The sequence below is a fragment of the Salmo salar genome, chromosome ssa15 (assembly GCF_905237065.1).
Source record: "Salmo salar chromosome ssa15, Ssal_v3.1, whole genome shotgun sequence".
Lineage (NCBI taxonomy): Eukaryota > Metazoa > Chordata > Actinopteri > Salmoniformes > Salmonidae > Salmo > Salmo salar.
Genome location: NC_059456.1, coordinates 6,348,138 through 6,364,999, shown reverse-complemented (window position 1 = coordinate 6,364,999; position 16,862 = coordinate 6,348,138). Strand labels below are relative to the sequence as shown.

Sequence of the window (16,862 nt, the reverse complement as noted above, 5' to 3'; positions counted from 1 at the left end):
TAAAGTGACTATGCATAGATAATAACAGAGACTAGCAGCAGAGATAATAACAGAGAGTAGCAGCAGAGATAATAACAGAGAGTGGCAGCAGAGATAATAACAGAGACTAGCAGCAGAGATAATAACAGAGAGTAGCAGCAGAGATAATAACAGAGAGTGGCAGCAGAGATAATAACAGAGAGTGGCAGCAGAGATAATAACAGAGAGTGGCAGCAGAGATAATAACAGAGAGTGGCAGCAGAGATAATAACAGAGAGTGGCAGCAGAGATAATAACAGAGAGTGGCAGCAGAGATAATAACAGAGAGTGGCAGCAGAGATAATAACAGAGAGTGGCAGCAGAGATAATAACAGAGAGTGGCAGCAGAGATAATAACAGAGAGTGGCAGCAGAGATAATAACAGAGAGTGGCAGCAGAGATAATAACAGAGAGTGGCAGCAGAGATAATAACAGAGAGTGGCAGCAGAGATAATAACAGAGAGTGGCAGCAGAGATAATAACAGAGAGTGGCAGCAGAGATAATAACAGAGAGTGGCAGCAGAGATAATAACAGAGAGTGGCAGCAGAGATAATAACAGAGAGTGGCAGCAGAGATAATAACAGAGATAATAACAGAGTAGCAGCAGAGATAATAACAGAGAATAGCAGCAGAGATAATAACAGAGAGTAGCAGCAGAGATAATAACAGAGAGTAGCAGCAGAGATAATAACAGAGAGTAGCAGCAGAGATAATAACAGAGAGTAGCAGCAGAGATAATAACAGAGTAGCAGCAGAGATAATAACAGAGAGTAGCAGCAGAGATAATAACAGAGAGTAGCAGCAGAGATAATAACAGAGTAGCAGCAGAGATAATAACAGAGAGTAGCAGCAGAGATAATAACAGAGAGTAGCAGCAGAGATAATAACAGAGAGTAGCAGCAGAGATGAGAGTAGCAGCAGAGATAATAACAGAGAGTAGCAGCAGAGATGAGAGTAGCAGCAGAGATAATAACAGAGAGTAGCAGCAGAGATAATAACAGAGAGTAGCAGCAGAGATAATAACAGAGAGTAGCAGCAGAGATAATAACAGAGAGTAGCAGCAGAGATGAGAGTAGCAGCAGAGATAATAACAGGGACTAGCAGCAGAGATAATAACAGAGTAGCAGCGTAGAAGATAATAACGAGTTCAGCTTCTAGGTGTTCCTTCCTGTTACCATAGCAAGATTTATGTGATGCCTCCGCTGATCTGTGAGAGATGCTGTGAGGTGGAGATGTCACTAGAGTTTCACCTGAGAGATGCTGTGAGGTGTAGACGTCACTAGAGTTTCACCTGAGAGATGCTGTGAGGTGTAGACATCACTAGAGTTTCACCTGAGAGATGCTGTGAGGTGGAGACGTCACTAGAGTTTCACCTGAGAGGTGCTGTGAGGTGGAGACGTCACTAGAGTTTCACCTGAGAGGTGCTGTGAGGTGGAGACGTCACTAGAGTTTCACCTGAGAGATGCTGTGAGGTGGAGACGTCACTAGAGTTTCACCTGAGAGATGCTGTGAGGTGGAGACGTCAGTGTTTCACCTGAGAGATGCTGTGAGGTGGAGACGTTACCAGTGTTTCACCTGAGAGATGCTGTGAGGTGGAGACGTCACTAGAGTTTCACCTGAGAGATGCTGTGAGGTGGAGATGTTACCAGAGTTTCACCTGAGAGATGCTGTGAGGTGTAAATCATCATGGGTTCATCATCTGAAATAGAATATAGATCGTATATACAGTATATGTGTGATAGATTCATCTGTTTTGACCACATCTCACTACTGTATTGCTCTTGCTATGCTACTGTAGTAGCTGTATAGTAGAGATAGTGTATAGCATTACTGTACAGCGACCTCTGCTCTCCCCAGCTAAGTGGATGAGAAAGAGTAGCATTACACTATTTTATACATTGATTCTAATATGGTACCTATGGAACAGCAGCGGTAGAAACTAGAGATGAGACCCAGTTAACCAGAGAGACCTATGGAACAGCAGCGGTAGAAACTAGAGATGAGACCCAGTTAACCAGAGAGACCTATGGAACAGCAGCGGTAGAAACTAGAGATGAGACCCAGTTAACCAGAGAGACCTATGGAACAGCAGCGGTAGAAACTAGAGATGAGACCCAGTTAACCAGAGAGACCTATGGAACAGCAGCGGTAGAAACTAGAGATGAGACCCAGTTAACCAGAGAGACCTATGGAACAGCAGCGGTAGAAACTAGAGATGAGACCCAGTTAACCAGAGAGACCTATGGAACAGCAGCGGTAGAAACTAGAGATGAGACCCAGTTAACCAGAGAGACCTATGGAACAGCAGCGGTAGAAACTAGAGATGAGACCTATGGAACAGCAGCGGTAGAAACTAGAGATGAGACCTATGGAACAGCAGCGGTAGAAACTAGAGATGAGACCTATGGAACAGCAGCGGTAGAAACTAGAGATGAGACCTATGGAACAGCAGCGGTAGAAACTAGAGATGAGACCTATGGAACAGCAGCGGTAGAAACTAGAGATGAGACCCAGTAGTGTGTGTTAGTGAGAGATAATCTAAAATGTTCTAGGTGTTTTACATCTACTATATATATTTGACTGAGGACGATCTCTGTAGTTGATTGCAGCATGAAATCCACTCTGTCGGTCACAAGAAAAGCGATTTGCTCGTCACATTTCACTCTTAGATGTCGTTAGCTAGCTACGTGTGGCGTATGTTAGGAATATTTCTCGATGTATATGTGGGGACCGTGAAATACGAACATAGTTTGTTTTCGTCATGGTTCGTCATCGATCTGTATCCCTCCTCGTTCATTCGTCGTGTTCTGTATGTTGATGATGCTGTGGGCAACGGTGCATTGAAGTGCTGCTTTCTTTACTAGAAATCACTTTTTATTTTTACACTTTATTTTAATTTTATTTTTTACTTTTTTGGAGAGTCTCTTCTGACAGCTAAAACACTTAAAGAGCTGTTACACAAGTGCAGTCAATGAGTAGTTAATAATTGATTACAGTGCGACGACTTTCCCCCCCTCCGTGTAATATGCACTCTTATCACTATTGGTAAATCACTCTAAATATGTACTGTATCATAGCAGCCAGCTGATAACATGTCTGTTACTAAGCAACTTCAAAATAAACCAGATGGCTTATTAATATTATTATTATTATTATTATTCATCTGAGTTCATTATTTCCACCTTCTCCATGTACAAAAAAAACAATAACAAAAAAGTTTAGAGAGGAATAAGAATCAGGATTTTTATCGAATGCAATTTTATGTTGTCAGGCTATCATTTTAAAGAAAAGGGTGCATTTCTTCTCCAGAGTGAAATGAACTGTATAAAGTATTTATGCAATTATTAACTGGGTTTTTAATTTTGTGTTTATTATTATTTTTCTGTCAGGAAGTTGTTACGTGTTTTGTGTGGATTAACACAACTGACTTTGTGTCCAGTTGCATTGTACATGTTTTAACTGCATTATTTTTAGGGTTTATTTTAATAATTTTTTTCGTGATTTTTTTTCTTCTTTTTCTCAACGCATTTGAGTTGTTTTAAGCCATTATTAACCCCCCAAGCGATAGGTCGGTGTACAGTTACGATGGGAGTGCTGGAGATGTGCCCCAACTCTGGGTGGCCTTTTTGTATTCTTTATGGGAGAAAAAAAAATAAGGACTGATCAAATTTAAATAATGTATTATTTTGATGGTCTTGTATTAGACTGCATTACTACAGTATCTAGTGTGCAATCTGTGATGATAGCTGAATGTTCATTGTATATATGTGTTCAGTACAACAATGAGAAGAACCGTAGAATAACCCCTACAGAAACTGTAACAATAATACAATAGATCTGGTACGTATCATTTCATTAAATACTTGCTGTTTACCACCAATTAGAGCTGTGTGTATGTGTCTTTTATTGGTAATGTATGTATGTAGACCAATGCTGCTGTTATGTTGACACACGTTGATTCCAGAGCCATACTTTAGAATGTAATATAATGGGCTCCCGAGTTGCGCAGCGGTCTAAGGCAAGAGGTGTCACTGCAGTCCCTGGTTTGAATCCAGGCTGTATCACATCCGGCCGTGATTGGGAGTCCAATAGGGCAGCGCACAATTGGCCCAGCGTCGCTAGTTAAATAAATGTTAAATTAAATAAAAAATATATAGCACTGGTTTATCCTATATCCTGGTTTGAGGGAAGTAAGGGTGTTCTAAATGGGTTATTGTACATGGAAAGGGGACATACCTAGTCAGTTGTCCAACTGAAATGTGTCTTCCACATTTAACCCAATCCCTCTGAATCAGAGAGGTGCGGGGCGCTGCCTTAATCGACATCCACATCTTCAGCGCCCGGGGAACAGTGGGTTAACTGCCTTGTTCAGGGGCAGAATTAAAGATTTTTACCTCGTCAGCTCGGGGATTCGATCCAGCAACCTTCCAGTTATTGCCCCAAAGCTCTACCTACCAGGCTACAGGGACAAGGGTTCTAAAATGCATCCTATATGGAACCGTTTTCATACCACGGGTTCTAAAATTATTATTTGTGGGGTGAAAAGGGTACTTTCTGGAACATAAAGGGGTTTCTCTTTTATGTGTATTAGTAGAACCTTTTGAGAAGAGTAGATGTCCAACTCTTTGGCGTCAGGATTAATTTACACTTCGATAAATGAAAAGCACAATTTACATAAACGTTTACTATAGGTCGCGTGATGATTGGCTATCAAAAGGAAAATAACTTCACGGAAAATGCAATAGTGTCAACAATGCAGTCCTATCTTTGTACTACCATCTGCGCTGTTGTGTCGCCACTGCAGAGCGGAAGAAGCAGCGCTATTTCAAGCCAGTATTGAGGGGATTCGATTATCATGCTCGGGTTACCCCAGTGTTTGCATTCGTTTTGGAACCGATCTGCCTCCCGGGGGTGAGCCAGGTTACCCTGGTCATAGGCCGTGATGAAATTGGCTCAAAACAAAAAAAAATGAGGTAGCCTATGAGTAGAGTTCTGTTTTCACATGCAAAAGTGATTGCTTAAAAAAAAATGCCTTACCACTGAATGATTTTATGGAAAATATATGTTGTGTATATATGTTTGTATAATTCTGGACGCATCATGCTGCTTTATTAACAACATGACCAAGCGTCACAGATTACTATTAGATTTGTTTTAGAGGGCGCTTCCTCCTTTACCACATTTTGCCGTTTCACGGGACATAAATCATCTCAACCCCGCGGTTCAGGTTAATAGAATTCCCTCGTTGAGTCAGTCAGAGAGAGACGTCGGATAGGCTGGTCGTTCACCGCAGCGACACCGAACTGCGGTGATAAAACAAACAGCACACATTCCGTTGAGAGGAAGGTTCCTACTTTACTTAATAATCTGTCACAATATACATCCATATTGCAGAAACGGACGGTTATTTTCATGGTAGCCGAAAATCCTCTTATTAACTTGTTGTTTTAATGTGTTGAGTTAATTATAAGGAGGAAGGACATGACTGAGTTAAGGATGAGAGGAAGGGCAGCGGATCCCGACAGCGTTAGTGAAAACAAGGTAAGACACATGATCAAGTGAAAATGAGGTGTTTTGTCTCTGTCGTGTGTTAAAGTTTTCTACTCGGGCTTAGCCAGAACGACGGACCTCAATTCCTTCATAATTACGTTAGCTTGCTAGTTTATGTTCAATATTCAACGTTATCTAGAGAAATGGCTCATGTGAATGTCATGTTGCCATATCTGCATTTATTTCATAACTTTATTTTTTCTTCTTCTTGTAAATTGGCATTTTAACAAATAGTGTTGTTATATTTGTTTAGCTGAAGACTTCCCTTGCCTGACAGCCACACATTGCTAAATAACATGCTAGTATCCAGACTCTCAGCTCACGCAAGTCACTTATTAAGATCCCCGACGGTTTCGGTCTGAAGATTTTACGGTATCATTTACGGTACGGTTTTGGAAGCATAAGGACCATATCTTTCATATCAACGTGAAATGCATTTCAGAGGTGGGGAGGTTAAATTGACACACCTTGATAGGGTTAGTGTTCCACACGGCCATGTTTATGGAAGAAGACAAGAGGAAATTAACCTGTGCTAATTATCTAGCATGCTCAAACGCCTGTGGAAGCTTAACTCGAAGTGTAGTTTCGTAGGATGAGGCATCGTGCAAAACTGCTACAGCAAGTATCTTTTTTTGGGGGGGGGGGGTACATCCCTCGACTCATTTTGTGTCAACAGACATTCCTCAATCAAAAACCCCATTTTACATTTTAGTCATTTATCCAGAGCGACTTACAGTAGAGTGCATACATTTTTACATACTGGCCCCCCGTGGGAATCGAACCCACAACCCTGGCTTTGCAAGCGCCATGCTCTACCAACTGAGCTACAACCCCCTATGACTCATGGAGAATAAGTGTACAACTGGTAAATAGTCTCTGGAATTTCAGTCAGATGTCTTATCTAGCTCGTCTGTTCAAGACCAGGGCTCTGGCTGGAAGCCAGGTAGCTAGTTATCACTAGCTGGCTAGAAGGATGGAGTTAGAAGCTAATGTTGTACAGAGCCTGACCTCAGCAGGAGTAGTTGACTGAAATTAACCTAGCTATAATCAAAATATGGGCTGCTATAAGTTCTCATAACAAAATAACATTGCTTTACAAAGAGTAGTGAGACAGACAGTGTTGAGTCAGGCTGCAAAGGAGATGCACAGAGAGAGGAAGCATTGAAGCAAGCAGGGAGAGAGAGGTTAGTAGTACACTGGTTCACAAACTTGGGGTCTGGAACCCATGTGGGGTCCCCTAAAATGTAAATAGTGTCCCATGAGAGAATCTTTGATCTTATCAAACAATTTGTTTTCCCCTTCAAATTGGTTTAGAATACAGCGTTTTAGGATCAACCTCAGGGCCTTTTACACTGTCAGAATTTACGTTCATGTCATTATGTGTTGGGACAGCCAGTGGGACCTAAAAAAAAAAGTGTTGTGAAATATAAAGACAATTTTTAATATCACCATGTACACTGAACAAAAAATATAAAAACAACAACTTCAAAGATTTCACTGAGTTCCTGTGAAGAAAATCAGTCAACATCATCAGTCCTGACCACTCATGTATGGAGTGAAACACATACTGAGTACAACTTGTAAAGGAAGTGATGTTTTTTTCCCCCATGAGGTTGTGGCAATACACTGCCATCTGGTGGCGACTAGAAACAATTGCATAATAGGAACTATTACATTTTTTTTTATGGTCCTTTAAAACATAAATGTTAGTGTTTGAATTTGACTGGCCACTGTCTGTATGGTTATATTATTAGCCAACGTGATGACTATCCAATCTACTCATCACAAATAGTAGGCTATCTTACATAAGTCTGTAAATGAGATGATGCATTGAATGCTTTATAAAAGTGCATTTTTATAAAAGTTTTTTTTATGGTGACCATTTTCTTCCACAAACTTGAAACTCACACACCGCCTATGCATAAGCTAGTGTTTTTTTTTTGCTGTTCGTTACTCATCTTGTTTTCTGAGGAAAAGTAAATGTGAACAGTCATTGCATCATCGACTTGCATGTTCTGTTAAGATGAATTAACATCATCTAAAATGTGATTTGTCGTTCTGAGCACTGTGGGTGGACGCCCTAATCAGGTTACGTGTGGGTCAGGTACATTTTCTCAAATGTCCAGTAAATTTGAAATGCTGCCGGTTAAATGTCTGGCGCCACATTCTCATAACGGAGACCCTGGTGTGTGTTTGTACCGCCTGAATGGCCATGATCAAAGTAAAGGTTCAGGTAGTATTGTAGCTCTTTGGGATTAGCTGCCTCTATTGAAAAGTTTGCTAGGCTGGTGTGTGTGTGTGTGTGTGTACTACTATATAAAGTTAGATTAGCTACGCCTGGCACCAGAGAATGACAGTGGGGGACATCTGATGTGACACCAGCTGAAGTGCTGCCTGGGACAAAACCACACACATACATAAACATACCAAGGCACTGCGTGATGAACTGGCTCTGGATCACTGGGCCGTGTGTGTGTTCACCCGTTTCCAATCGCCACTTTGTCACCATCTCTAAGATAATATAACAGATAAATAACCACAGAAGATAAATCCCAAATGAGAGCCCTATTCCCTATATAGTGCACTACTGTAGACCAGAGCCCTATATAGTGCACTACTATAGACCAGAGCCCTATTCCCTCTATAGTGCACTACTATAGACCAGAGCCCTATTCCCTATATAGAGCAGTACTATAGACCAGAGCCCTATTCCCTATATAGTGCACTACTATAGACCAGAGCCCTATTCCCTATATAGTGCACTACTGTTGACCAGGGCCCAACAGGAATAGAGTTAGATTTGGGGGACACCTTCCCAGAGCTAAATAATTTCATGTGAAATAGCCGAATCCACTAATTTGAAGGGGTGTCCATATACTTTTGGCCACATCACCTTGGCATGTTGACATGAATGGGATGCGTTCAAAGCTAACCGCTTAGTGCCCATTGATGATAATATCTTATTCACCGGTGGGGACTTTAAGAGCCCCCAAAAGCCCGGTCTGAAAATTAACAGGCGTTTCTTGCAGTACTGTTTCGGAAACATAGGGACCATATCTTTCATATCTGTGAGAAATACATGTCAGAAAACACAAAAATCTGTTTGTGCCCTTATTGCTCCTGTAATTCACTCTGGATAAGAGCATCTGCAAAATGGATTTCTGTGCATAAGAGAGATACGTGATCATATACAAAGCAAGGTTTTGTAAATGTTTTAGTGAAATATTATATCTGTTTGTGCATCTTGAGATAAATTTGCAGTCTTAAAAATGATTTGGAATTATGTTCTGCCCGACCATCCGCTCAATAATAAATCGTCCTGCAGCTGAATCTAGTTGATAATCCCTGCATTAAAGTGTATAACTGGAGACATTAGCAGAATCTCTCTTTTTTTTTTAATACCTCAAATTACAGGGTTGCCTACTCTGCTGATACTGACAAGCAAGATCAATAAAAATGACTTGTCCATAAAATCAGCCTATGAGAGGTGGAGATACAAATAGAATATGACGTCCGTCTAAACTGGAGAAGAAAATGATTGTTTTTAGACTAACTTTAAGTAGCACTGACCCAACAATGATAAAGAGTGCAGTGCTGACTCACTGGGGATATGGCTAATGTTCTCCACTAGTGCCAACAAGGCTGGCTATAGACCTACAATTGTTCACTCAATTAAGGTGAGAATTTTGAGTTTGGTCGTAGTGAACTGCATAATGTAGTCATTGGCGGCTCGCGGCAATCTGAAAGAATGTGTTTTCTTCAGTTAGTTGAATGCGTCGCTACTTCATAGAACCGTGGTTACGCGAGTCACCTTTTTAGTGTCTGGGACAAACGGAGCGGTAAAATGTAGTTTTTCTAGCGATGGATTTGGCTCTAGATATTGAATGGTTGGAGCTATTACCAATTATGACCCTGAAAGATCCGACTCTCTCAGGAACACGTGTATTCCGTTTTAGAAGGGAGAGTGATGTAGAATAACTGAGGGAAATCAATTGATTCTCCACTAACAATGTTAGACTTCAGTGCCGCTTTTGACATTATCGATCATAGTCTTCTGCTCGAAAAACGTGTGTGTTTGTGTTATGTCTTAACACCCCCTGCTATAATGTGAATAAAGAGTTTACTTGTCTAACAGAACACAGAGGGTGTTCTTTAATGGAAGCCTCTCAAATATAATCCAGTTAGAATCAGGAATTCCCCAAGTCAGCTGTCTAGGCCCCTTACTTTTTTTTTAAAAATCTTTACTAATGACAGGCTTTGAGTCAAGCCAGAGTGTCTGTGTATGCGGATGACTCAACACTATACACATCAGCTACTACAGCAACTGAAATGACTGCAACACTCAGCAAAGAGCTGCAGTTAGTTTCAGAGTGGGTGGCAAGGAATAAGTTAGCCCTAAATATTTCTAAAACTAAAAGCATTTTATTTGTGACAAATCATTCTCTAAACCTCAACTTAACCTTGTATTAAGTCATGTGGAAATTGAGCAAGTTGCGATGACTTAACTGCTTGGAGTAACACTAGATTGTAAACTGTCATGGTCAAAATATATTTATACAACAGTAGCTAAGATGGGGAGAAGTCTGTCTATAATAAAGCGATGCTCTGCCTTAACAACACTATCAACAAGGCAGGTCCTACAGGCCCTAGTTTTGTCACACCTTGACTACTGTTCAGTCATGTGGTCAGGTGCCACAAAGGACTTAGGAAAATTGCAATTGGCTCAGGACAGAGCAGCACGGCTGGTCCTTGGATGTACACAGAGAGCTAACATTAATAATATGCATGTCAATCTCTCCTGGCTGAAAGTGGAGGAGAGATTGACTTCATCACTGCTTGTATTTATGAGAGGTATTGACTTGTTGAATGCACCGAGCTGTCTGTCTAAACTACTGGCACACAGCTTGGACACCCATGCGTATGTAACAGTATAGCTTCCGTCCCTCGCCCCGAACCAGGGACCCTCTGCACACAGACAACAGTCACCCTCGAAGCATCGTTACCCATCGCTCCACAAAAGCCACGGTCCTTGCAGAGCAAGGGGAACAACTACTTCAAGGTCTCAGAGCGAGTGACGTCACCGATTGAAACGCTATTAGCGCGCACCACCGCTAACTAGCTAGCCATTTCACATCGGTTACACATATGCCACAAGACATGCCACAAGAGGGCTCTTCACAGTCCCCAAGTCCAGAACAGACTATGGGAGGTGCACAGTACCACATAGAGCCATGACTACATGGAACTCTATTCCACATCAAGTAACTGATGCAAGCAGTAGAATCAGATTTAAAAAAAACAGATAAAAAAACACCTTATGGAACAACGGGGACTGTGAAGCAACACAAACATTGGCACAGACACATGCACACACACACACACGATAACATACGCACTATACATACACATGGATTTAGTACTGTAGATATGTGGTGGTGTAGGGGCCTGGGGGCACACAGTGGGTTGTGAAATCTGTGGATGTATTGTAATGTTTTAAAATGGTATAAACTGCCTTAATTTTGTTGGACCCCAGGAAGAGTAGCTGCTGCCTTGGCAGGAACTAATGGGGATCCATAATAAACCCCAGGAAGAGTAGCTGCTGCTTTGGCAGTTGCTAATGGAGATCCATAATAAATTGTTTGATCATCTCTGATATTTTCCTGAACATAGGCTACCTCTTTCAGACAGAAATTAGCCAATACCTACCTGATTTGACATTATTTTTTATTGAGATAATGGCAATAAGGTCAGATTCTGAAGATTCATCAAATTATTTTAAATATTTTTGGGGGGAGTGGTGGCAATGAAATTAGGGGAAACACTGGCCTATATCTTAGGGCTATGCTATAGCCTATATACTGTAACTGTACCATCAAGTTTTGTTTTTAAATAGGCTAAATTTCCCTCTAAGAAATAGCCTAACGATTTGAGAATCTTTATTAGTAGGCCTATTTGAGTTGCAACAATCAAGTATTTAACATCCTACTGTAGTAACATTGTTTAACAACAATGATTTAACAATCTAGTAACCTAATATTTTACTCAACTGTAACCAACCATATTTTGCAGAGGTATCTCACAGCCTTTTGCCAGGCTGTCATTGTGAATAAGAATTTGTTCTTAATTGACTTGCCTGGATTACAAAAAAATTAAATTAAATAAAAAACACTGCCGGTATTTGGGCAATTCCTCAGTAACAGAATGATTCTGAGACTCAGATTTTTCACTTTAAAATGTACGCCAAACACAAACCTTTATTCTGTTACCAAAGTTTGCATCTGCACTGTTCAGGTAAATCGGTTTTTAGTAACATTTTCAGGTGTAAATTGTTAAAAGTAGTCCTTGTGCATAGTTGTGTGGTTTAACTTTGCAATCATTGGTTTTTGTCGTTTTAGGATCAGGTCCCCCTGTCCATGTCGTTTTAGGATCGGGTCGCCCTGTCCATGTCGTTTTAGGATCGGGTCGCCCTGTCCATGTCGTTTTAGGATCGGGTCGCCCTGTCCATGTCGTTTTAGGATCGGGTCGCCCTGTCCATGTCGTTTTAGGATCGGGTCGCCCTGTCCATGTCGTTTTAGGATCGGGTCGCCCTGTCCATGTCGTTTTAGGATCGGGTCGCCCTGTCCATGTCGTTTTAGGTATCAATATCTCTCCTAATATACAGCTCTTTGTGCTAGGTGTCCCAGTCTGCAGGTTTTCACTGGTTGTGTCTCCTCTCTGCAGGCATCACTCAGCGCTACATCCTAAATGGCACACTCCCCTGTGTAGGGCACTACTCTAGTCAAACAGTGCACTATATAGGGCATAGAGTGCAATTACGGACGTACCAAGTGTCTTCTTCCTTCATTAAAGGTTGAGTAGGATTCTCCTCTTTCATGAAGGAAACCACGGACTCCTACACACACAGTTCCCTCCTCAACCCAACTCGCTCCCAATTTACCCTGGTCTCCCTGCTCATTAGGACTGGTGACTGAGCCTCTGACCTTTCGCTAATTTTAGAGTGCAATCATTCGTCTCTCTCCTTATTTAGGGTGGTTTTGGTGAGGGAAGCCAGAGGGAGAGAACTCAACCAAATCATGAGAAATAAAAAGGAGAGAGGTCGCTGAAGGCAGACCTGGCGCTCAAGAGAAGACAGGCTATGTGCACACTGCCCACAAAATTAGGTGGAAATTGAGCTGCACTTCCTAACCTCCTGCCAAATGTATGACCATATTAGAGACATATATTTCCCTCAGATTACACACGGAGAGAAAGACTTATTACAGTTTGTCCCAATTGTTTACTCACTGAAACTGGATCATAAAGGCACAATGACCCAAAACTGTAACTCATTTAGAAGAACCAGACACAAATCTGCAATACTACTGGCACATGTTGTTCTTCACACGCCGATTTGCAATTCTATAACAAACATTTGGACAAACCACCTTCACAACTAAAATCTATTGTGTACAAATTTAAATGCGACTCTGTTCAACAAGCTAAGCTCAATTACAAATTTGATTACTCTCTCATCACGTGCAAACACTAATTGCGTAAATGTTCACCTTTACAAGCAGACCATGTTGAAATATAAAACCACTTTTTGGTTGTTGTCGCATTTGTGTTCCCCACTTGTTTGAGGACACAAACAATTCTACAGTAAAACAACATCTTGGTCTCTGAAATAGCTTCTGATAGTAGTGTTTTGAATATGTCACAATAGTGTGATCTCGGTTGTCACAAAATTTGAGTTATTTGATGTGTGTTTCATTTGTATGCAGAGTTTTTAATTTTGAGCAGAGATAATCATTATTATTGTGATTGCTGTGTTTTAATTTGACAAGATGTCTGGGGGGTTTGGGGAAATTAATGAATTAGTACCTGAGGTGTAGTTTCAGCTAACGTCTGTTAACATTTGGGAAAAACTCGAAGGAATTTGAAATTATTTTTACTTTTGATACTTAAGTATATTATTGCAATTCCATTTAATACTTAAGTATATATTTAAAAACAAATACTTTTTAGACTTTTACTCAAGTAGTATTTTACTGGGTGACTTTCACTTTTTTACTTGAGTCATTTTCTATTAAGATATCTTTACTTTTACTCAAGTATGACAATTGGGTAGTTTTTCCACCACTGGGTACACCGGGTTGGCCACCCCTTTGCCATGAAGGGATGCACCTGTTTAGCAACGATGTTCAGATGCGCTGTGGCGTTCAAGCGTTGCTCAGTTGGTATCAAGGGACCTAGCGTGTGCCAGGAAAACATTCCCCACACCTTGACACCAACACCACCAGCCTGTATCGTTGACAACAGGCAGGATGGGGCCACGGACTCATGCTGCTTATGCTAAATCCTGACTCTGCCGTCAGCGTGATGCAACAGGAACTGGGATTCGTCAGACCAGACAATGTTTTTCCACTCCTCTATTGTCCAGTGTTGGTGATGGCGTCCCCACTGGAGCCACTTCTTCTTGTTTTTTAGCTGATAGGAGTGGAACCCGGTGTGGTCGTCTGCTGCAATACCCAATCCGTGACAAGGATCGATGAGTTGTGCGTTCTGAGATGCCGTTCTACACACCACTGTGTGCAGTACACTCAGGGAGAAGGGCACAACGCAACACTTCGGGCCGTAAAAGGCATGGATGATGATTTTTTTTTTGGGGGTATGCTGCAGTGAAATTCGAGGCATTATCAAGTGCTTGTCAAATCGTGAATGAGAGACTGATGAAGTGTGTACAGCCTGCACAAAAAAAACAAAGCAGAGCTCATGCCTTTCAAGATTACTTTTTTCAAATCATCATTAGAGTCGCATCATGCAGGCTTACAATGTATTAACCTCTATGGGCTAATGTAACTCAACAGCCAATGTAATCCCGTGGCGCGATATTCAAATACCTTAGAAATGCTATTACTTCAATTTCTCAAACATATGACTATTTTACACCATTTTAAAGACAAGACTCTCGTTAATCTAACCACACTGTCCGATTTCAAAAAGGCTTTACAACGAAAGCAAAACATTAGATTATGTCAGCAGAGTACCCAGCCAGAAATAATCAGACACCCATTTTTCAAGCTAGCATATAATGTCACATAAACCCAGAAGACAGCTAAATGCAGCACTAACCTTTGGTGATCTTCATTAGATGACAACCCTAGGACATTATGTTATACAATACATGCATGTTTTGTTCAATCAAGTTCATATTTATATCAAAAACCAGCTTTTTACATTAGCATGTGACGTTCAGAACTAGCATACCCCCCCGCAAACTTCCGGTGAATTTACTAAAAATTTACTAAATTACTCACGATAAACGTTCACAAAAAGCATAACAATTATTTTAAGAATTATAGATACAGAACTCCTCTATGCACTCGCTATGTCCGATTTTAAAATAGCTTTTCGGTGAAAGCACATTTTGCAATATTCTCAGTAGATAGCCCGGCATCACAGGGCTAGCTATTTAGACACCCAGCAAGTTTAGCACTCACCAAAGTCGGATTTACTATAAGAAAAATGTTATTACCTTTGGTGTTCTTCGTCAGAATGCACTCCCAGGACTTCTACTTCAATAACAAAATGTTGGTTTGGTTCAAAATAATCCATAGTTATATCCAAATAGCGGCGTTTTGTTCGTGCGTTCAAGACACTATCCGAATGGTAAAGAAGGGTGACGAGCACGACGCATTTCGTGACAAAAAAATTCTAAATATTCCATTACCGTACTTCGAAGCATGTCAACCGCTGTTTAAAATAAATTTTTATGCCATTTTTCTCGTAAAAAAGCGATAATATTCCGACAGGGAATCTGTGTTTAGGTAAAAAGACGAAAGAAAATAAAGCATGGGGTCGACTCGTGCACGCGCCTAAGCCCATTGTCCTCTGATCGGCCACTTGCCAAAGGCGATAATGTGTTTCAGCCAGGGGCTGCCTCGATATCATTCAGCTTTTTCCCGGGTTCTGAGAGCCTATGGGAGCCGTAGGAAGTGTCACGTTACAGCAAAGATCCTCAGTCTTCAATAAACAGAGACAAGAAGCTCAAGGAATGGTCAGAGAGGGCACTTCCTGTAAGGAATCTTCTCAGGTTTTGGCCTGCCATATGAGTTCTGTTATACTCACAGACACCATTCAAACAGTTTTAGAAACTTTAGGGTGTTTTCTATCCAAAGCCAATAATTATATGCATATTCTAGTTTCTGGGCAGTAGTAATAACCAGATTAAATCGGGTACGTTTTTTTTATCCGGCCGTGTAAATACTGCCCCCTACCCCCAACAGGTTAAATCGGGTACGTTTTTTATCCGGCCGTGCAAATACTGCCCCCTACCCTAGAGGTTAAACATCAAAACATATAGCCCAACGTTTGTAGAACAACTAAAGTTACATTAATAACTGTAAACTAAGCATATAGGAGGACCTGTTTCTTTGTTAACCGCTCAATACAGAATAGCCACATGTGCATTCCCTCAAATCATTTGGAGAAAGTATTCATATTTATATGTATTCTTCATGTTATAAAATAATACGAAATAATGACACGGAATTATAAGAAAATCTTGTCTGCTAATTCAACTAGTGCAGACCCACAGCCATTTGGCATAGCCAGATCAGGACCTAACATAAGGACAACTCAGAGTATGCTATTCCGTTCTTCTGAAATAGACTACATTTTCTTCATATCATGCTTCTTTAGACCTGTCTAAAATAAATCATGGATTTATTGTGATGGTGTAGGCTATATTACATGGATTTATTAGCCTACAACCCATTTTAAAAAGTCTGTGTGGAAGTCAGGAGATGCTAAATGTGTTTTATGTTAATTAATGGTCAGTTACCGTGAGACCGACCCAGTTATTTGCTTGACAATCACCGGCTGACAATGTTATGACCTCCACAGCCCTGGTCAGTCACAGTGGTCAGGTATTCTGCCATTGTGTACTTTTTTGTTTATGACCAAAAACATTTCAATAAGCTTAGTTCTATCCAATGTGTCATGTAATAATAATATTTTAGTTTTCTCATGATTTGGTTGTGTCTAATTGTAATACTGTCCTGGGGCTCTGTGGAGTCTGTTTCAAATCAAGTTTTATTTGTCACATGCGCTGAATACAACCTTACCGTGAAATGCTTACTTACAAGCCCTTAACCAACAATGCAGAAAATATTTGCTAAAATTATTTTATAAACCCAAGTGAATTTTTATTTTTAAATCACTAAATAACAATAATGAGGTTTATACAGTGGGTACTGAGTCCATGTGCAGGGATAATGAGAGCTAATGGAGGTAATATAGATTGTGTTTGATC

General features: G+C 40.7%; 1 protein-coding gene and 2 long non-coding RNA genes across 5 annotated transcripts in view; 2 read left to right on the top strand and 1 right to left on the bottom strand.

Moving 5' to 3' along the window:
• Positions 1–941: 941 nt before the first annotated feature.
• LOC106570913 (uncharacterized) lies at positions 942–3,902 on the top strand. The gene is made up of 2 exons (XR_001320802.2): positions 942–1,532; positions 1,612–3,902. It is a non-coding gene; the product is annotated as an uncharacterized lncRNA (long non-coding RNA).
• Positions 2,253–4,024, bottom strand: LOC123727204 (uncharacterized). Its single transcript, XR_006759120.1, has 3 exons — positions 2,530–4,024; positions 2,350–2,493; positions 2,253–2,313 (listed from the first exon to the last, which is right to left on the bottom strand). It is a non-coding gene; the product is annotated as an uncharacterized lncRNA (long non-coding RNA).
• Positions 4,025–5,009: 985 nt separating this feature from the next.
• The window catches only part of LOC106570914 (phosphatidate cytidylyltransferase 1), a 32,701-nt gene continuing 20,848 nt past the window's right edge, over positions 5,010–16,862 (top strand). The window contains exons 1-2 of one of the 3 annotated variants that reach the window (XM_045695416.1): positions 5,010–5,365; positions 5,480–5,560. In XM_045695416.1, the coding sequence (XP_045551372.1) occupies positions 5,501–5,560 (60 nt within the window). In that variant the 5' untranslated portion in view covers positions 5,010–5,365; positions 5,480–5,500. Of the gene's footprint in view, positions 5,561–16,862 lie in introns of all 3 variants that reach the window. The other 2 variants (XM_045695415.1, XM_045695417.1) reach the window with 2 other exon arrangements.